Raw genomic sequence first — 21,943 nt, forward strand, 5'->3', positions numbered from 1 at the left:
ACTGGATGGTATACCTCATTCCTGTACAGTTTCCCGTCTCCATCTGAGATTATGCCGACAATGATTATATCGTCAGCAAATTTAGAGATGGCTTTTGAGCTGCGCCTAGCCACAAAGTCATGGATATAGAGAAAGTAGAGTATTGGGCTAAGCACACATCCCTGAGGTGTGCCAGTGTTGATCATCATTGAGGAGGAGACGTTATGCTTTTCTGGTTAGGAAGTCGAGGATCCAATTGCAGAGGGAGATACAGAGGCCCAGGTTCTGTTGCGTTTCAATAAGCACTGTAAGAATTATGGTGTTTTACTGTTCATAATCAATGAACAGTATCCTGACATAGGTGTTTATCTGGTCCAGGTGATCTAAGGCTGCACAAAGACCCATTGAAATTGTGTCTGCCATAGTAGAACTATTTTGTCCACAATCAAATTGCAGTGTGTCCAAGTTCTTGCTGAGGCCAATCTCTCAAAGCATTTCATCACCATACCTGTAGTATTTACATGAACTTGTAGTGATGTTGTACATAAAATTCAATATAGAGCCCCAATACTGTTTTAGGCTGATCTGTAAACTGCTGCTCTTTCATTTTCTGTGTATCAAGAGTAGGAAGGCACAATAGATAGAAAGAATTAGGAGGAAGAAACCATTGTTATGTGATTTAGGTCTTGGTGGTTGCATTATTCTGCAATCACTTGTACTCTTCTTGGGCAGATCTTTGGGGTTCTGAATAACTTGCTTCCACTCCAGTTTTGAGAGTTCTGAGAACTATGTACTCCCCGATTTGTGGGGCAAATGACGTGGGACCAATTGGGTGGGTAGTTTGTGATGTTGTCCACTCTTTTGTTCCCTTAAGTGTTCTTGTTCTTGCGATTCTTGTGTTCCATCAGGAATGCTTCTTCACTTTAAGTGGTCATGGGCCAGAGAAAGGCAAAGCAGTAGCCCTAATAAAACAAGCTTAAATATGCCAGTTAATTAATGTAACTTTCCTTTATCTCTGTGTAGGTTCAGCTGCATGTGCACCACCAAGACGATGATTATTTTCTTTGTCCAGTAATTGGGTCCTACATTGGAGCAATTTAATTTGGGAATTTGCTCTAAAAGAGTTTCTAGACAACTGAACAATATTTTCCACTGAATCTAATCCAAACTTTGATACTGAAATGTTTAGTTGGGTCAGGGAACATCAGTGGTGTACAAAAAATAGTGGTACTATTTCAGTTAAATGATTTTAATTGTTATTACACTACATTTGGTTTTGAAAAATTGGGTTATCTGAGCCAGATGGAAATTTGAGCGTATTGACCTCTTTGCACACGTTTTAAAATATATTTTCCTTGTTTTTGAATTAGGAGGAAGTCATGGTTCTGGAGAGAATACTGCTACAGACAATTAAATTTGACTTGCAGGTCGAACATCCCTATCAATTCTTGCTTAAGTATGCTAAGCAACTAAAAGGTACTGGAATTGCATGTTTATGCTGAGAATGTGCAGTCTTAAATCTCTTTTGCTTCTGTTTGCTGCTTTAACACTGCATGGCTTAGCAACGTGAGCACATACTTCAAGCAAAACAACTCAGGTGGTTACATGTTTCAAATATGTATACTGAAAATAAGGACTGAGAAAAGGTTTTTGATGTTAAGCATTAATAGCAATTAAAATAAAGAGATGCAAAAGTCACTTTAGGGCTCAATTTTTACCATATGGTTACAAGGTAATTATGTACTTAAAGTTTACAATGTGGTAAACCACAACATTTGAGAAATAAATTGACCATCTGGATCCTTATAATGAGATTGTAGTCTTGAAATCAATGTGCTGACTTTTCATTGTATGGGTTTGTTTGATTTGTGCATGGTGATGCTGAAGACCAGCCTGTTTTGTGTAATCTATGAGATGTTCACAATGAAAACAATGGCTTACTTGGTTACTACTCTATATCTGAATATGTATTAGTAATATGGGAGGCTAAACTTTTAATTCCTGATGGATGAGGTCACATCCTTTTATTGACCTAGCAGCTGTCACTGTCTTGTAAATGCACCCACCAATAAGATGTCGAGGCACAGAAATCAAAGTAGTTCAGATTTGATCTCAAGTTCACATTTTATGGACTTCGTGTGATGCTGCAATGCTAGGATAGATGGGCTTCTGTCACAAGGCTGGAGTAGATGGTGGTGGGTTTAAACTGGGAGGATACTGATGGATCTGTTTTGGCTTTATGATGGTTACCTCTGGATGGAAAAACTTCCCACAACCTTCTGTGTTACAAGTTCACCTTCTGCATGAAGAAATTCCTATGCACTTTAGTTTTAAATGTCTGCCCCTTTTATTGTATGCATATTCCTTTATTTGACACTCTCCAAGAAGAAAATATCTCAATCTATCCTGCCATGCCCCTGCAGAATATAGTTCTGTAAGATCACCTCCTATTCTTCTGAAATCATGAATTTATGAGATTTGTATTTGGTACATGGCAATTATAAACTACATTAGTCTCCTTTTTGGTTTCATCCATTCAACATGGAGTTGGTTGACCTGCAGATATTTAATTGCATTTTCATTTAAAATAGCTTGTCCCTCTTTTCACAGTACCTTCTCTTAAGGTTTGATTTTTGCTGGGGTATATTTCACAGGGCGTTCACATTTTTTTTTGTTTACCAAATGTATAGTTTTGTTTAGCTATGATTCATAGCCAGACACCAATTATTCACATCAAAATTAATTGAAAGATATAAAATTCTTAGAGTTTGATTAAACAGATGGTCAGAACAGTTTCTCCTACTTGAAACATATGGGTCACATACCAAGGATACAAAAGCAGTTTTCTGCATTACACGTGTGTATTCCTGGCTTTGATAGTAAACTAATGTGGTACATTTACATGTATGCAGTGCAGTGTTTTGGGGGCATTTACGGGATCTAAACTTGAAGCATGAACTGCTACGGTATATTATGTAAAATATATGTTATGCACAGTCTTAACAATCATATGTAACTTGTTTGAGTTATATGAAAGAAGTGTCCAGTTTAGAGTCTCAGAGCCACATGTGACCACTGAGTTCTAACAATCTTGCTTTGAAAGCCACAGTATGATGAAGAGGGGTTAGGGTTATTCTGTTTTTTTGGTATTGTTTACTCATTTGGTCTATTTGAATTTTCTGGCATTGAAGATGATGGTGCCCAAGGAAGATGGTGTAATGCTGAGGCTTTCTAAGGCATTGCACTTGGAGTATTGTGAGCAGTTTTGGGCCCCTTATCTAAGAAAGGATTTGCTGCTGGTATTAGAGAAGTTCATGATAATGATCCTGGGAATGAAAATATTAACATTTGAGGAGTGTTTGATGCTGTGCCTATACTCACTCAAGTTGAGAAAAATAAGGGGCAATCTCATTGAAACTTGTCAAGTACTGAAAAGTCTTGATAGAGTGGATATGGAGAGGATGTTTCCTATAGTGGGGAAGTCTTGGACCAGAGGGTACAGTTTTAGGATAGAAGGACATCCATTAGGAATGAAAATGATGTATTTCTTTTGGCAGAGGGTGGCAAATCTGGAATTCATTGCAACAGATATCTGGTAGCCAAGTCATAGGATATATTTAAAGCAAAGTTTGTTAGGTTCTTTCTTAGTAAGGGTGTCAAAGTCAAAGGTTACGGGGAGAAAGCTGGAGAATGGGATTGAGGGGATAATAGATCAGCCACAATGAAATGATGGAGAAGACTTAAAAGTGCCAAATGACCTAATTCTTCTACTTTGCCTTATGGTCATGACATCACAAACTTGGGTTTAATAAGGACAACGATGTGAAATTTATGGATATGACTGGGGGCTACATGAGTTACTGAGTCATGGATATGGACACTTCAGATCAATCAAGGGCCATGTTCAGAAACCTAGATAAAGTGAAATTTCATGTAAATTAATGACTTGTAAAGGGGAAGAACTTCCTGAGATGTATGTTTTTCAAAGTTGATGTGGAAATAACAGATTGTTGCACTAAAGTACTAATTTATTTTGCATTCCAGTAGCTAAACTCTAAGCTTAAATCTAACTTATTTTCTTCTTGATTCATAGGTTTTGAGCTTAGAGGTTACACATAATGTTAGTCCAATTTTCTCTTTCTGCAGGTGATAAAAACAAACTTCAAAAGCTGGTGCAAATGGCCTGGACCTTTGTAAATGACAGGTAAGCAATCTTCTGAAGCGTACTGTTCTTAACATAGCCGTGAAAGGCTGATCATACATTAAAAGGATAAATTTATTATGTTGGCTTTGGATTTGTTTTTCATACGCTGCTTTGCGATAGCTCCTTTAACAGCATGTAAATTTTTTTCTTTCAGTTTGTGCACCATGCTATGTCTTCAGTGGGAGCCTGAGATTATTGCAGTGGCTGTGATGTACCTAGCTGGCAGGCTGTGTAAATTTGAGATCCAGGAGTGGTCGGCCAAGCCAATTTACAGGCGATGGTGGGAGCAGTTTGTACAGGATGTGCCTGTTGAATTACTGGAAGGTACAGTTTACAGTCACAAGATCATAAAGTTATCATGTCTTGCAGCCCATTGTGTCTCAGCTAGTTTTTCCACAAAAAACAATCCCTTTAGTTGCACTCCAGAAGCTCTCCAAAGATTTTTATTTGATTTTGTTTAGTTTAAAAGCACTAAGAAAATGGTATCATTTTTTAAAGTAAGCATGTATCTAACCTAAGATGTATTTTAACCTATGTATAATTTAACCAATAAAGTTCAAAGTTGTATTATCCCTAGAGCACAAGTGATTATTTTGTTAAATATTTTGTTGCAGCAAAAAAAAGGACACCGTAAATTAACTAAACAAATAAAAACTAAGATAAAAATGTGAATTCCTAATGTTCCTTGTTAGTATAATTATTGAGATAGCATTAATTCTTGGAAGCAAACTTTTGCTGTTTTTTTAATCAGTGACTATCTAGCCCTTTGTGCAAGAATTGAAGTCATGGGGTTAACCAATTGAGTGTAGTCATATCTTCAGTTTTGCTAAACATCTAATAAAATGGAATTTGTTGTAAAATGTGTGTATAGTTCCCAGTTAATTCATTTGATTGAATCAAATACTGGGCCTCTGTTGATTCGTTGTAATTGCTCTCTTAGCAGTGATACATTGCCTTCAGCCTTTCTGTTGAGGATAAAAGTGGTGATAATGATTATAACCCTGTCTTTTATAACCCTGCAACTTCCTTGGCTAGGGTGCCTTCCAACCAGTAAAGTGTAGGGGACTGTTAGCAAGTGACAAACTACTGGAAAATGCATGTGTGATTGCTGAAGCAAGGACAGTACAAGTTTTGGCTGGGATCCCTGCAACCATTATCAGTGGGCTAGAGAAAGAACATCTATTGGAATATACTAGAGCATTAATGATCATTTTCATAGAAGAGGAAATTTCCTTGAGTAGGTGCAAACTGCATCAGGCTCACCATACATTTTTTTTAATATCTGATTGAATACCTGGAGTGTTTTCTCAGCAGGTTTCCAAAGGGTAATTAATTTTACTGCCATTCCACCACCCCTGCAGTTGCTTAAGACTGTCTTCGAGCTGTTTTACCCTTTTCTGAACCTGTTGTAGTACAAGCTAGATTTTAAATAATGTTTCTCTGAGGATTTTTAGAAATGTATTGGATACCAGTACTAGATCCTTAATATTTCATTAAACATGCAGTGCCTGATTTTCTAAGCTAGTACTTGGTTTGCTTACACCAGCTATATTATTGACTGATGTTTTTCAGACCTGTCTGCTGTTTTAATCAAGTTACAGCAAATGATGTTTGGCTTTTGATCTTGTGCAGATATTTGCCATCAGATACTGGACCTCTATTCCCAAGGTCAACAGCAGATGCCCCAGGCCCCCCAGCACCAGTTAGCAGCAATCCCGAGCTTGGAGCAACCACTACCACCAGTACAGGTGCAACAGACCAAGAAACTTTCACCTCAGTCGACACCACCTCGACAGATCAAACGAGCTGCGGTGAGTGAAATGTTGTAAATGTGGAGTCACTACTTTCAGTTCAATGTCCATTCAGAAATCTGATGGCAGAGGGGAAGAAGCTGTTCCTGAATCATTGAGAGTGTGCCTTCAGGCTCTTGTACCTCCTCCCTTGTCGTAGCATGTCCTGGATGCTGAGGCAGATGTGCTAGTGGCTATGATGGAGCTGATTGGGTTCACAACTTACTGTAGCTTATTTCAATCCTGTGCAGTGTCCCACCCTGCCATACCGGATGGTGATGTAGCTAGTTAGAATGCTCTCCACGGTACATCTGTAGAAATTTACGAGCGTCTTTGGAGGCATACCAAATCTCCTCAGACTCCTAATGAAATATAGCAACTGACCAAGTGTAACTTGTGACTTACCATAGATTCCGTACTACAGAGCGCACCTGATTAAAAGCCGCAGGCTCTAATTTTAGAAAGAAAATCAATTTTGTACTTATACAAGCCGCACCGGATTTTAAGCCGCAGGTGTCCCACGTTGTAATATGAGATATTTACACAGAAAGATATTACACGTGAGGATTTTTTAACTTTTAATTAAATCCGTATGGTAACATAAACAAATACATATTGCAAATGCTTTTTTTCGAACCGTGCCTGTAACACGGCTACTTTTAAATATACATACGTATCGGTAACACACAAATTACGTTGCGTATACTTTTTTACTGAACAGTGCACGAACAACATTCCAATATCTCCTAACGACTGGTAAAAAAATATATACTGCAGCCTACCAGGAAAAGTTATTGATCGCCTTTAACTTAAAAGCAGCGTTTTCGCTTGGGTCTAATGCGCTCCCCCCCCCCTCCTTCCCGTTTATCGCAAACCGGCATTTTCCCACAAGACGCGGCGAAACCGGATGTGACGTCATAGCATCCCGGGATGTAGTACAGAAAACAAATAAACTTAAAACACTTCTAACTTTAACTAGAAAATACTAACAAATGAATTACTAAGCAAAAATATTATAAACTAAATAACTGCCATAAAGGCAGCACAATGCTTTTCTTCGAGTGTTTTCCATGTTGATGAGGGTGAGTACAAATGACTGATTTACAATAATTTAATTGTGAAAGTGCGCTTGATTTATCGTACAATTTCATTGGACCTCTGTGAACTACTCATCAATTTTATTGGTCTACTGTTACGAGGCAAAATGTTTTTGGCGGCATGAAAAAAAACCATGCATTAGCCGCACCGTAGTAAAGGCCGCAGTGTTCAAAGCTGTTCAAAGCGTGGGAAAAAAGTAGCGGCTTATAATCCGGCATCTACGGTAATTCTTCTGTTTTTACCCAGAAGGTGATTGAACTGTTTCTGTTCTTTGACAGGCAATTCAGTGGTATGTTGAATCTAAGAATTTTTGTTTGTTCTCTTCCTCTGTTAGGTTGCTTCTCCAAAGGAAGATGGCAAGACAATAGGTATTGTACTTTTGGAGTATAATTATCTTCATAGTCACACATTCATTTATCATTCAGGATGTTATTTTTATGTGAGATATAAACTCAATAAAAAAAATGAGAGAATTAACAAAAAGACGTTCTTTTATGTTCATGACAACCAAAAATAGAAGTATTTAGATTTTCCAACTCCCTTGCTCTCAGCCTATAGCCTTGTTTGTACTTCAATAGCTCATCCAAGTACCCTTTCAAACTGATGGTTTTCTTTCACACTATCCTTTTGGGTAGCACATTCCATACCCACACCGCTTCTTGTGTATGAAAGACTTTCCTCAACACTATTCCCTAACTATTGATGGCTCTGCTAAGGGAAAATGGGTCTGTAATTTACATCCTGTCTGAGTGGCTCATTATTTTGTACAACTCAATTAAAATGTCTCTGTGTCCTTATTCCAATGGAAGTTCCCATGGTGTCGTTGGCCTCTCATAACTAATTCCTCCGCACTGGCAACACCAGCACCCTCTGGTGTTATCAAATCCTTCATGTGATATAACCAAATCTGATTTATTAATCCATCTGAGTGTAGTTAGTATTTTATGCATTTCTGGTATCACGCTTCTCTTTTTGTATTTTGTGCCTTTACTGTCTAAAACATGAGGAGCTACCTTAATAACTTAGCTACCCATCACACATTTTAAGCATCTGTTGTCACAATTTCTAACAATCCCTAATTCTCTATACATGCTGTCCTCACATTTACTATATATTATCACACTTTGTTTACCTCTCTGGATTATCTCTTATTTTTTTGGATTGGGTCCATTTACCACCTCGTGACCAACTAATCAATCAATTCATATTTTCCTGTCAGCCACACTGCCTATTTTATAATCATGGCCTTTGCATTTAGATGTGATTCAATATGTCATTGAATGCATGGATCCCACTCCTTACCTCTGAATCTCTGCTATACAGATCCATCCTGTCAATAAAGCTTCCACTGAACAGTATGGAATCCCTCTTAAAGGAGTGAATAGAATATGTAGAAAGGTGTAATGACAGATAATGTAATAATTAGTCAGCATAGTTATCATAGGCAAAAGCCTTTCTTGACCAACCTTACTTATCTTTCTTTTGAAGAGGTATCTAGAGTCAACAGTGTCTCCGTCAATGCAGTAGATGTAAATTCGGAAGATTTTCAAAGGACTTTTTTTTTTAATAAAGTGTGTCAGAATAGATTAATGAAAATGGTCAGAAATTGAATAGTCAATGGGCAGTTGCAGAATGGATGAAAGGTAAAGTTAAGCCCAGCAAACCTTAGACATGAAGGAGTATTAAGGGTTGTTTGGAAAAGAAAGGAAACTTGGCAAGATAACTGAAAACCCAGGAGGCCCAACAAGAGTTTAAAGGTTGTAAGAGTGCTTTCATAGGAGAGTAGAGGGGGCAGAAAATGTCACTGGTCGACAAGATTAAGGAAATCCCAAAAGCTTCTTGTAAGTATATAAAGATAAAGCAGGTAACAAGGTAAAAGGTTAGGCCTATTGGGGGTCACATGAGCAATATCTACCTATATAACTCACTAAAGAAAAGCACATGTTAGAACTTGGGGAGGGGTAGCAGTAAATGGAGGGCAATGTATAGATTCCCAGGTCCTGATTAGATGTTCCCAACCCACTATAGAAGGCGAGGGAGAGATTGCTGGGGCTCTGACAGATTTTTATATCTTCACTAACTACAGGTGAAGTGCCAGATGACTGGAGGACAGCAAATGTTGTACCTTTATTCAAGAAGGGCAACAGGGAAAAGCCAGGTAATTACAGGACAGCAAGTTTAATGTCATTGATAGGGAAGCTACTGGTGGGAAAAATTGAGGAACAGGATTCCTCTTGGAAAGGGACTGATTAACCAAAGGTGATCAGCATGTCTTTATTAAGATGGGATACTGTGTGAACAATTTGACTGAAAATATCTGAAGAAATAATATCTGTATTGATCAAAACAATGCAGTAATATAGTCTAAATGGATGAAAGTATCATCTTTGATAAGATCCCAAATGGGAAACTTTCATAATGTCGGAGCCTATAGTATCCGGCAAGTTGGCAAATTGGATTTGAGATTGGTGGCAGTGGTTGAGGGTTATTTTGGTGAAGGAAAGGCTATCACTGATTCATGCTGGGACCATTTCTGTGTTTTACACATTTAATTTGGATATGAGCATCATAAGTATGATGACTACATTTTCAGATGACAAAACTTGATAATATAACAAGAAAGTAGTTGTAGGCTGCAGGACAACATTAATTAGCTGACAATATGAGAAGAGCATTGGCAGATGGAATTTAACCTTGATATGTATGAGGTACTCAATTCCCCCACCCGGGGATGTTCCTATGGTGGGGGAGTCCAAGGTGAGAGGATACAGTCCATTTAGAATGCGGATGAGGAGGAATTTCTTTAGCCCAGGAGTGGTGAATCTGTGGAATTTGTTACCACAGGCAGCTGTGGAGGTTAAGTCAGTGGGTATATTTAAGGTAGAGGTTAATAGATTCTTGATTAGGCAGGTCATGAAGGGATGCGGGGAGAAGGCAAGAGATTAGGGTGAGGGAGAAATGGATCAGCCATGATGAAATGGCAGAGTAGACCTGATTGGCCAAATGGTCTAATTCTGCTCCTATATCTTATGATAATGGACCAATAGAGCAAGGGCATTCACATTGAAGAGTCAAGGAAGTTCAGAGGTCCCTCTGGGTCCCAAGGTAGCAGGGGTTGGTAGGTGATTAAGAAGGCATCTGGGAAGTTGCCTCTTTTGACTGGGATGTAGAATATAAAAGCAGGGGCATTGCGAACAATGATATAAAATATTAGTTGAACCACAGCAGGAGTGGTCTATGCAGTTGAGGTCCATACACGATAAGCAAGGTGCAACTGCTCTCGAGAAGCTGAAGAGGGGGTTCAATGGGCTCTTCCCTGATAGAGAACATTTCACCTGTAAAGAGAGACTGTATAAGATGGGTTGTTTTTTTTCTTGGTGAAGAAGGTTGAGGGGTTGGCTTAACTGAGTTATACCACATTGAGGGGTATAAATAAGATATAATGGAAAGAATTCTAGAAAGAATTTTCTTCCACTCGAGTGTGGTTGAAATCTAGAACACAGTCGAAGAGTTGCTGGAACAATAGTTAAAAAGCAAGAACAAAAAAAACTGGAATTGCTGAGGTATACGGGTCAAATGCTGGAAAGATTAGACTGGATGGGTGATCTGTTTGCAAATGGTGGGCAAAAGTACTCTGACTCCATGATGAAGCAGAAAGTGAAGAAAGAAAGATATTCACAATGGAGAGGCAGTGAATAATCCTGTTGTCCAAGGGTTGGTACTGGAATTACAATTGTTCACAGTTGACATTAATCATTTAGAATCTGGAATCAAAAATAATTTCTAAATTTCTCAGTGAAACCAGATGAGGTGTGGGTGAAAGGAAGGGAAATGGTCAGTACTGAAAATCACAAATAAAATTGTAAATGATGAAAGCAAATGCATTGTTTGCATTTATTTCGAGAGGACTTGAATATAAAAGCTAAGATTTGTTGTTGGGCTTTATAAGGTGATGATCAAACCACATTTGGATTATTGTGAGCAATTTTGAGCCCCATACCTAAGGAAAGGGTTCCGAGCAGGTTCACAAAAATAATACCAGCTATGAGAGGCTTTTTGTATAGGAGCGTTTGATTTCTCTGGACCTGAACTCAATGGAGTTCAGAAAGATGAGAGGGAATCTCATTGAAGCTTACTGAATGGCCTGATTAGAGTGGACATACAGAGAATGATTCAAGAGTGGAGCAGTCTAGGATGCAATGGCACAGCTTCAGAATAAAGGGATGACCCATTAAAATTAAGATGAGGAGGAAAAGGTGCTGCCAGAAGGGATAAATCTATGCAATTGATTGTGACACAGGGATTTGGAGCCTGCATTGGGCATATTTAAGCAGTGATGTCCTTGATTGGTAAGGGGGTCAAGCATTATGGGAAAAAGTGAGAAAATGGGATGAGGAGAAAAAATCAGAACTGATTGAATGTGTGAGCAACCTTGTTAGGCCAAATGACCTAATTTTGCTCCTGTATCTTGTGATCTTATCAGCAGGTGAGGTTCTACACCTGATGTGAGCTAATACACCTTAGTTACTTGTAGATGAGAGTTTAGGCAGCTAGGGACTAAATTAAAAAGCAGAACTAAAAAGGTGGCAATCTCTGGATTACTACCTGAGCCACGTGTAAATTGGGTCAAGAAGATTAGATAGTTAAATGTGTGGCTCAAGAATTGTTCTGGGAGAAGTGGGTTTGAATTCATAAGAAATTGGCACCAGTATTGGGGAAGGAGGAGACTGCACCAATGGGACGGGCTCCATTTGAACTGCAATGGGACCTGGATCATAGCGAATCGCATAAGTAGGTCTGTGGATAGACTAAACTAAATAGTAGGGGAGTGGATTAGCAGATTGAAGAAGCATGGATAAAGTAAAAGAGAAAAGTGTGGATAAGGAAAAAGCAAAGGATAAAAAAGAAAAGAGTGGAATAAAGAAAAGTGCAAAGGAGAAAAAGGTTACAAGATTGTAAAAGCACACTGAGTACAAGGGCACTTTATCTAAATGTCCATAGTATTCGAAACAAGGTCAGTGAATTTGTGGCACAGATCAGTACAAAGGGGTATGATTTAGTGGCCATTACAGAAATGTGGTTGCAGGGTGGAGAGGATTGGGAATTAACTGTCAGGTAATATGGAAGGATAGGCAGGAAGGTAAGGGAGGTGGGTTAGCGCTTTTAATTAAGGATGAGATCAGGGCGATAATAAGAGACGATATAAGATCTAAGGAGCAGAATGTTAAATCCAACTGGATAGAGATTAGAATCACTGGTGGGAGTTGTCTATTGGTCACCAAATAAGAACATTACAGTGGTACAGGCAATAAACAGAGAAATATCTGAGGCATGTAAGAATGGAACAGCAATTATCACAGTGGACTTTAACTTGGACGTAGATTGGGTGAATCAAGTTGGTCGAGGCAATCTTGAGGAGAATTTCATAGAATGCATCCATGATGGCTTTCTTGAACAACGTGTTACTGAACCTACAAGGGAACATATTATCTTAAATCTAGTCCTATGCCATAAGACAGGTAAAATTAGTGATCTTGTAGTTAGGGATTCTCTTGGAAGGACTGATCACAGTATGATTGAGTTTCTCATACAAATGGAGGGTGCAATAGTTTGGTCTAAAACCAGAGATTATACCTAAACAATGGAGACTACAATGGGATGAGGGAGGATTTGGCTAGTGTAGACTGGGAACACAGGCTATATGGTGGAACGGTTGAAGAACAGTGGAAGACTGTTCACTGTTCAACGAAAAATGAACGGTGCTTAACAAAAGTATATTCCAGTTAAAAGCAAGGACAGTAAGGGTGGGGAAAGTCAGCCTTGGATAACTAAGGAAATAAAAGAAGGCATCAAACTAAAAGTTCATGTGTACAAAGTCGCCAAGAGTAGTGGGAAACTGGAAGATTGGGAAGATTTTAAAAAGCAACAAAGAGCAACTAAGTGGGCAATGAAGAAAGGTAAGATAGATTATGAAAATAAAACTTAGCACAAAATGTAAAAACAGATGGTGAAAGTCTTTATAATTATATGAAGTGGAAAAGGGTGGCTAAAGTGAATGTAGGTCTGTTGGAAAATGAGAGGGGGAATTGATATTGGGTTATGAGGAAATGGCAGAGGCTTTGAATGACTATTTTGTGATGGTCTTCACAGTGGATGACACATCTAACGTGCCAAAGAGAGATGTTATGGGAGTTGAGGACCTCAATAAAATAGCTATCACTAAAGAGGTGGTGTTGAGCAAACTTGTGGTCCTGAAGATAGATAAGTCCCCTGGTCATGATGGAATGCATCCAGGGTACTGAAAGATATGGCAGAAATTATAGTAGAGGCTTTGATGATAATTTACCAAAATTCACTGGACTTGGGTAGGTCCCAGCGGATTGGAAGGCAGTGAATATCTTGCCACTTCAAACAAGGATGTCGGCAAAAGGCAAGTAACTATAGGCCAGTTAGTTTAACATCTGTAGTTGGGAAAATGCTTGAAGCTATCATTAAAGAAGAAATAGCGAGGCATCTGAAAAGAAATGGATACATCAGGCAAATGCAGCATGGATTCAGCAAAGGCAAGAGCAGTTTGACAAAATTACCGGAGTTTTCGAGGATATAATGAGCGCAGTGGATAGAGGGGAACAGGGGGACGTAATTTACTTGGATTTCCAGAAGACGTTTGATAAGGTGCCACATAAAAGACTTGTCCATATGATAAGGATACATAGAGTTGGGGGTGATGTATTAGCAGGGATAGAGGATTGATTCATTCATAGAAGGCAGAGAGTTTGGATAAATGGGTGTTCCTCTGGTTGGCAATCAGTGGTGAGCGGTGTGCCGCAGGGGTCAGTGCTGGGCCCACCACCGTTCACAATACACATTAACGATCTGGAAGAGGGGGCCGAGTGTAGTGTACCTAAGTTTGCTAATGATGTTAAATTGATTGGAAAATCAAATTGTGCAGAAGATATGGAGAGTCTGCAGAGAGTAATAGGTAGGTTAAGTGAGTGGGCAAGGAACTGGCAGATGGAGTACAATGTTGGAAAATGCGAGGTCATCCACTTTGGAAGGAAAAATGGAAGAGCAGATTATTAAATAGTAAAAAAATTGCAGCATGCTGCAATGCAGAGAGACTTGGGAGTGCTTGTGCATGAAAGGTTGGTTTGCAGGTGTTATTGGGCTATCAAGAAGGCAAATGGGATGGTGGCCTTCATTGCTAGAAGGATTGAATTTAAGAACAGGGAGGTTATGCTGCAACTGTACAAAGTACTGGTGAAGCCACACCCTGGAGTACTGTGTGCATTTCTGGTCTCCTTACTTTGAGGAAGGATATACTGGCTTTAGAGGCAATGCAGAAGAGGTTCACCATGTTGATTCCGGAGATTGGTGGGGGGGGGTGGGGGGGGGGGGTAGGGTTTAGACGACGAGAGATTGAGTCACCTGGAATTTAGAAGAATGAGAGATCTTTTCAAAACTTATGAAAGGGATAGATTAGATAGAGGCAGGAAAGTTGTTTCTACTGACAGGTGAGACTAGAACTAGGGGGCATAGCCTCAAGATTTGGGAGAGTAGATCTAGAGTAGAGATGAGGAGGAACTGCTTTTCCCAGAGAGTGGTGAATCTGTGGAATTCTCTGCCTAATGAAGCAGTGGAGGCTACCTCAGTAAATATATTTTAAGTCAAGGTTAGATAGATTTTTTGCATAGTAAGGTAATTAAGAGTTATGAGGAAAAGACAGGTCGGTGATCTTACTGAATGGTGGAGCAGGCTCGATGGGCCAGATTGTCAACTCCTGCTCCTATTTCTTATGTTCTTACATTTAGGTAGGGAAAAGGACAAAGGGAGCTCAGACTGTCATCAACAGACTGATTACTAAAGTTATGCCGCAGATTAGTGAGGACATCAAGAGAACAAATCAAGCTCTCCGCATTATATTTGAAGAGGCAAAAAGTGAAAAGTTATTTTAGTTCTATATGTGTATTGAACCTTGGTGGGACCACACATGGAGAACTCCTTATGGTTCTGGTCACTATTATGAGAAGGATGCAGCGTTACTAGAGAAGATTTACAAGGATAATACCTGAAATGTGAGAGTATACATATCAGGTTGGCCAAGTGGTTAAGGTGTTCGCCTAGTGATCTGAAGGTCGCTAGTTCGAGCCTTGGCTGAGGCTGCGTGTGTGTCCTTGAGCAAGGCACTTAACCACACATTGCTCTGCGACGTCACCGGTGCCAAGCTGTATGGGTCATAATGCCCTTCCCTTGGACAACATCAGTGGCGTGGAAAGGGCAGACTTGCAGCTTGGGCAACTGCCGGTCTTCCATTTAAAAAAAAAAACACCTTGCCCAGGCTTGTGCAAGGCACAAACTTTCCAAGGCACAAATCCATGGTCTATCGAGACTAATGGAGGCCTACACCACACACATATCAGGACAGTTGAAGAAGCTGGGACTTAATAGAGGTCTTTTGAAATGTGAAAGTTTTTGATTGAGTGAATACAGGGAGAACATTTTCCACATGTGGAGTAAAGCATAGATTAGGGGCCACAAATTCAGGATGAGAACTGGGACTGTGTTAGGAATTTGAAGAAATGCTTTTACCGAAGGAGTAATGAGAATGTGGTACTCTGTCTCACGGTGGTTGAAACAAACAGTGTAGATTCCATTAGCGGGACTGTGGACAAGGATGCAAAAGAAAAGGAAATAAAGTTAATGCTGATTGATGGGAAAAGACGGGAGAAAGCTTGATTGGATTATAAATGTGTGGTGACTGCCCTATTTCTTTGCTATATATAGCTATTATTCAAGACTAAGTTGACACACGCACACTTCAGAAGGCATTAAGAATCACCTGTGCACTGTAATTTTGGCAGGAGTAGCAAGTATTTTAGTGAACAGTTCGGATTTTAATCGGACTGCAGTAGTCTTGTAAATCAATGTTTCTCAATTCATTACAGATGTACAGCCTTCTAAGATTCCCAAACTGGAAAATCCTCATCCAGCACTTCCACCAGCGAACCATCCTCCTCCAGGTAAGCTTGTTCACTCAAGAAATCACAAATAATTGATTTTGCAAAGTTGTATTTTAAAAGCAGTTCTAGTTTTATTAATGTTTTATTCATCATATTATGATTGCTAAATTAATCTGATGTGATGACTTGCTACAGGCTTGTTTTCTTTTGTGGTAATATTACTTTGTGCTTTGCGTGTGAGATATTTGTACAGTGTTGTGCATCTTGATCCGGAGGAACATTGTTTAGTTTGGCGGTATATATGTGTACGGTTGAGTGACAATAAACTGAACATGAACTTCCTCTTTATTTTAGGAGCTCAGTGTAAATAGGTTCCATTCAGGATATTGCCCTTTGGTCATGGGTACTAACAATGTGTATTTACAGCTTGTCTGCAGATAATGAAGATTGGGACATTTTGTATGGTGACTACTTTCAACATGTCCTAGTCTTGAGTACTTTAAATAACTTCCAAAGCTAAATGGGAGCATAATTGAATAGTTGATGCATTTTTACAAATGCATACAGTGTAACAATTTGCATAACCTGTTTTTTTTATATCAGCCTTACTATACGCTCTTGCTATATACTCATAATCTTTTCAGGCAAAGTCTTCTAGATCAGGACAAATTTCTGCATAAAAAATGCTATATTATTACTTTTGCCCAGCACCCATACCCATACTGACCAACTGTTTCTGAGAACAGTTTCGTAGCAGTTAACGTAATGCTGTTGTATCGCCATCAATCCTGGTTCATTCCTGGCTGCTGTCTGCAAGGAGTTTATTTGTATGTCCACTTCATGACCACGTGGATTTCCTCAGAGTGTTCCAGTTTCCTCCCACATTCCAAAAGATGTACGGATTATGAGGTTAATTGGTTACATGGGTGTAATTGGCTGGAATGGGCTTGTTGAGCCACAAAGGCCTGTTACTGTGCTGTATCTTTAAATAATAAAAACAATGAAAGTTACTTAATTTTACACTTGGCCAGTGTGTATTAACTTACCTGTGTGGTCAACATCAGAAATTGTGTAGACACTCTTTGATCTTTCTGTTCCTGCACCCCTGTTAATTTTGCATCAGTATTTCTTAAATCTATATTCTTCCAAATTGTTCAAAATACAATTTAACCTGCCATGTGCCCTCCCATTTCAGCTGTCTACTATGTTCTTCTGATGCCACATATTATCCTCCTAGCTTCCTGCATTGTCTGAGTTGTGTTTTCTGCAGCACTCTAAGCCTAGTGTATCTAGATGATTAACTCGGCCCTGTCAGTTTTGGTTAAATAGCTGGTCTATGTGAACTAGTTATCAAGCATAATTTTGTTTTCAGATAACTAGAATTAATCTCGAATATAGTTTTGAATTGTTAGACTGCTCTAAGTACTTAATTTTACTTTCCTGACTGGGTCAGCTGAAAGTGACCCTCAAGCCAATCTCTGACCTTTTGCTTCTTTCCATCAATTCCCTCATCTCTATTTCATTCACCCAAATCCTTGAAGATAATGGATTTCATTCCAACAACCCACTGAAGACGCATTGCAACTGCCCCTAAAATACTGCTCCTTCGTGTATGAGGATCCCCTGGCTATTAGACATACTGTCTGCACTGTTCCCTTATGTGTGTTTGTGTGTGTGCTTGTGCCTCTGTACTTATTAATATCTAAAAATAAAATTTGCCTCTTTTAACTTACAGAGCGCAAGCCATCAATAAGCACAGGGACCACCATTATAGAAAGTGAGCCACCTTCCACAGGAAACTCCTCTGAAGTGGCCAAAGCCACCATCCCACCACCTCTTCTTCCTCCTGCTGCACACCAACAGCCACAGATGCCCCAGCGACCTCCACCATCTGCCGCCTATATCATGGGAATGTCAACAACTAGCTCTTACATGTCTGGGGAAGGTTTCCAGAGCTTACAATCTATGATGAAGACTGAGGGACCCTCCTATGGAAGCATACCATCCTATGGACCACCAACTCATGTTCCTTACCACCCACATGTTTATCCTAATCCATCTGTACCTCCACCCACTACTTATCCACCTAATATCCCTCCTCCTACTCCAGGATATCCTCCACCAGGGTACAATCCTACATTTTTGCCCCCTCCTCGGATTCCACCTGCCCACACGGTGCCACCTCCTCCAGGACTGGGTCTTCCGCCGACCAGCTACCCTCCCCCTACAGTGCCACCTGGGGGACAACCTCCTGGGCCGCCGCCGCCGCCACCACCACCACCAGGCCTACCACCTGTAGGTGGCTTGACACGAGGTTGGCTGAGGTAGTGGACATTTATTATCCGGTAAGTGTGGAATGGCATTTGGCTTCTTGCAGGGATCAGTGTGGCCCTGAAGTCATACGGGGTCCGACAACCAGATTTACAATAATGCAGGTGCCCTTTACCCGATGACTGTACGTACTTTCCTGCTGAGTTTGCACTGTATGCTAAGTGCAGATGAATGAGTAGTTCAGTTTTTACTATTGATCACCCTCTCCTCCTGTCTTCACCCAGCTTTCTTGTCCACTTACACCCCAGTATGTTCCCGCACCTTGTTCCATCTGGTGGGTTGTTTGTGGTCACATTGCACCCAGTCTTGGAGCAGCCAGAGGAAGGTAACTGGGGCAAAAATCAACATCCTGTGGATGCTGGAAATCTGTACGCACAAAAAAAATGCTGGTAAAATTCGGCATTTAGAAAAACAGTTAGGTTAGGTGCCTTAATCTATTGTGATGCTTGCATCCTCAAACAGGCCCCCTTATCCCATAAAGTGCTCTGGGTCAATGTTTTGCTCTCCCAGTACTTTGCTTAAAAGGCCATTTGTCAACATGACTGCAAGTGAAGAAGGAAAGCTCGTCGACTTTGGGAATAATCTCACCTTTGCCTGATTTTGCTGTCCACACTTCAGGAGTTACTGTGAAGGGCCCAGAGCTAGGAAGTGACTGACAGTCGTAACACCTTAGTTATTGCAGCAGCGTGGTCCCTGATACAGTTCAACCTGATCTCACCTGGTTAGCACAAGTTGGCTGCATCAAAGAATCGATTGCATTCTTTCTGGTATTACTGTATTATGTTCATACAAACAAGTAGTTGAAGATTTTATTTTTAAATGGGAAGATTTGTTACCCTTAAAGTCAAATTCATTTCAGGTTATTAACTATTCTTAGCTCCACTGTTTTTCCAGCCTTCGGATTGTTCAATAAAAACGCCATGTAAGACTGGGCTATGGATTTGTGTTGTTGGTAGTGAAAAAGGTGCACATTGGGGTTAGAATAACTCCAGTTCCTTTGTGATAAATAGAGTCAACATTTCAAATTTGAGGTGGCATGTTCCAACTTTTTTTAATTTAGAGGTTGTTTTGCTGGTTTTTCATGAAAATGTCGGATGAGTACCCCCAATTACTATACGCTGTTCTCTCTAGCTTGATTGTAGGTTTGTTAACTTCTGGAGGCGCCTTACTTTCTGATATCTGTCAGTCTGGGATTTGAACTCTGGCCCCTGGTTTGAGAAGACACCACCACTGCACTTGTGGTCACCACATTTATATTCCCTTGGAAATTTCTACTTGTGTTTTTCTAAGTAAAATAAAGTTGTATGTGAATTTTTACTGACTTACATTACAAGACAAGATTACATTGTCAAATGATTGTCATTCCAGTCAAGCTGACAGATTTATGCCACTCTGACAACAGGCTTTAGGAAAGGATGTAGTTAGTTCAACTTCTTGACCCTATTCTGCCACTTGGTGATTTCAGTACTGAACTGTTACTTGGTACCCCTTTCTGTATCACTTCTATTCATCAGAAATCAATTTAATTTGGATTTAAAAGTAACAATTGAACCAACGTCAATTGCTACATGTAGAAAAGAGTTCTGAATTTCTACCTTCTGCAGGGTAGTTTGAAAAGCCCAGTTCTTTGTCTAATCCTAGATTTTCTAACCAACTGAAAAAAAACTTTTTGGTTAATCTAAATCTTTATAATATCTTGAAAATATTGATCAAGTTACCCCTACCAGTCTCACCAAAGCCAAATAAGCCTCCTTAAGATGTCATCTCTGCAATTGGATAAACTGTCTAGTGCGGTCTTGCCAGAGTTTTCAACTGCCGTAGCATAAATTCTGTCCCTTGTATTTCACTCTCCAAGTATGCAACTGAGTATTCTATTAGCCTTTTCAATTGTTGTTTGTACATGTATGTAATATTTGAATATTTGTATGACTCATTGGCATTTAGAAAGGCACCCAAGAATCCTTGGGCTTTCTGAAATAAAAGCAGAAAATTCTGGAAACACCCAGCTGGTTAGGCAGCATCTTTGGAAAGAGAAAGAAAGTTAAGCTTTTGGGCTGATGACCCTTCATTAAAAGAAATGCTGAAGTTTGTTCTTTTACAGATGTTGCCCGAAGTGCCCAATGTTTTGGGTCTTTCTGTTTTTATATCAGATTTCCAGCATCTGCAGTTTTTTAAAAAGCTTCATTTTCTCTGGACTTTTAAATGTAGGAAAGACTTTGTTTCTTGGTCTCAAGGGGATGGTTCAATATTTCCTTACGTGAAAGTGCATTTTGCCAATTGGTTTAAAATTATTAAAATGTGTACTGTTAGGACTCTATTTATATTGCTTAAACCACATCTATCTTGGCACCAATGCCGGTTTGAACATTTAACTTCAAAGAACACAGTTTAAGATGCAGCACAGATCATTGTAGCTAGTTTCTATCACCACACATTCTACTGTATTTTGTAGGAGTTTTATAATCCGGTTGTTAATTTGCTTCAGTTCCATTAATTTGACTGTCAGTTTTTTTGAGGCATTTTATGAGATGCCTACTGGAAGTTGATATAAATAAAACCTCTCAAAGCTTTCCTGTCCAGGACACTGTTTACCTTTTTTTCAGTTGTCACATTCATTGGACATGATATGCTTCACAAATTTATGTTGGTATACCCAGATAACTGATTTTTTTCTTAATGTTTAGTCACTTGATTCTAGATTATAGACTCCAGTAATCTCTTGACAACATGGGCTGGTTGATCTATAATTTCCTAGCATCCCGTTTTTCAAGTAACAGAGTCACTATTTTTTAGTCTGAAGAAACAATTTCCTAAAAACAAAACTTCTTTGGACAGTTGTCCTTTGGGCACCTCTCAGTGTCATACTTTAAAAGCTTGAAATAGAAGCCATCTGGTACTGGAGAATTTAATGCTATTATTTTCTTTATAATTGTCATGCTGAGGTCATTGTCCCATCCCTGATTCTCCAGTAACCTGGGGAATATCCAGTATGTTACCCCCCCCATCTCCAGTTCCATTTTTGCAAACTGAAAATACTTCAGTTAGACAAATGGGCTTTCCAACGAGTCATTGTTTCTTTTGCTTTGCATTGATTTATTCAGTTGTCTGATATAACTTTAAAAAAATCAGTGTAATTTACTCTGTCTGTAGTATATTTGTCTACAGGTTGAATTAAGTTTATTTTTCCAAATAGTGTCAAAGCCTGAATGTAATACATGAGATTGTACTGTGAGCTGGGCTTTGATAATATTGTACAATTAGTGGCTAATACAGCCTAATAAATTTGATATTGGAGTTATTGTGGCTATGCATATGAAACTAACTTTTCTACAATTTTTTAAGGTGTGGTGGCAATATACCGTTAGTGGCCACTTTATCATCTAACCCTAAACACATTAATGCAAATGTCCAATCAGCTAATCATGTGGCATCAACTTGATGCATAAAAGCATATAGTCATGTTCAAGAGGTTCAGTTGTTCAGACCAAATGTCAGAATCGGGGAAAAAATGTAACCTAAGTGATTTTGACTGTAAAATGATTATTGATGCCAGAAAAGGGTGGTTTGAGTATCTCAGAAAC

General features: G+C 39.3%; 1 protein-coding gene across 5 annotated transcripts in view; it reads left to right on the forward strand.

Annotated features, from left to right (window-relative positions):
• The window catches only part of ccnk (cyclin K), a 61,817-nt gene that overhangs the window by 29,734 nt on the left and 10,140 nt on the right, over nucleotides 1-21,943 (forward strand). The window contains exons 5-12 of one of the 5 annotated variants that reach the window (XM_073039209.1): nucleotides 1,350-1,455; nucleotides 4,105-4,183; nucleotides 4,338-4,507; nucleotides 5,816-5,994; nucleotides 7,406-7,439; nucleotides 9,158-9,229; nucleotides 16,017-16,091; nucleotides 17,767-18,376. In XM_073039209.1, the coding sequence (XP_072895310.1) occupies nucleotides 1,350-1,455; nucleotides 4,105-4,183; nucleotides 4,338-4,507; nucleotides 5,816-5,994; nucleotides 7,406-7,439; nucleotides 9,158-9,229; nucleotides 16,017-16,091; nucleotides 17,767-18,359 (1,308 nt within the window). In that variant the 3' untranslated portion in view covers nucleotides 18,360-18,376. Of the gene's footprint in view, nucleotides 1-1,349; nucleotides 1,456-4,104; nucleotides 4,184-4,337; nucleotides 4,508-5,815; nucleotides 5,995-7,405; nucleotides 7,440-9,157; nucleotides 9,230-16,016; nucleotides 16,092-17,766; nucleotides 21,661-21,943 lie in introns of those variants that run through there. The other 4 variants (XM_073039208.1, XM_073039210.1, XM_073039212.1 and 1 more) reach the window with 4 other exon arrangements.

This window comes from Hemitrygon akajei, chromosome 3 (assembly GCF_048418815.1).
Source record: "Hemitrygon akajei chromosome 3, sHemAka1.3, whole genome shotgun sequence".
Taxonomy (NCBI): Eukaryota; Metazoa; Chordata; class Chondrichthyes; order Myliobatiformes; family Dasyatidae; genus Hemitrygon; species Hemitrygon akajei.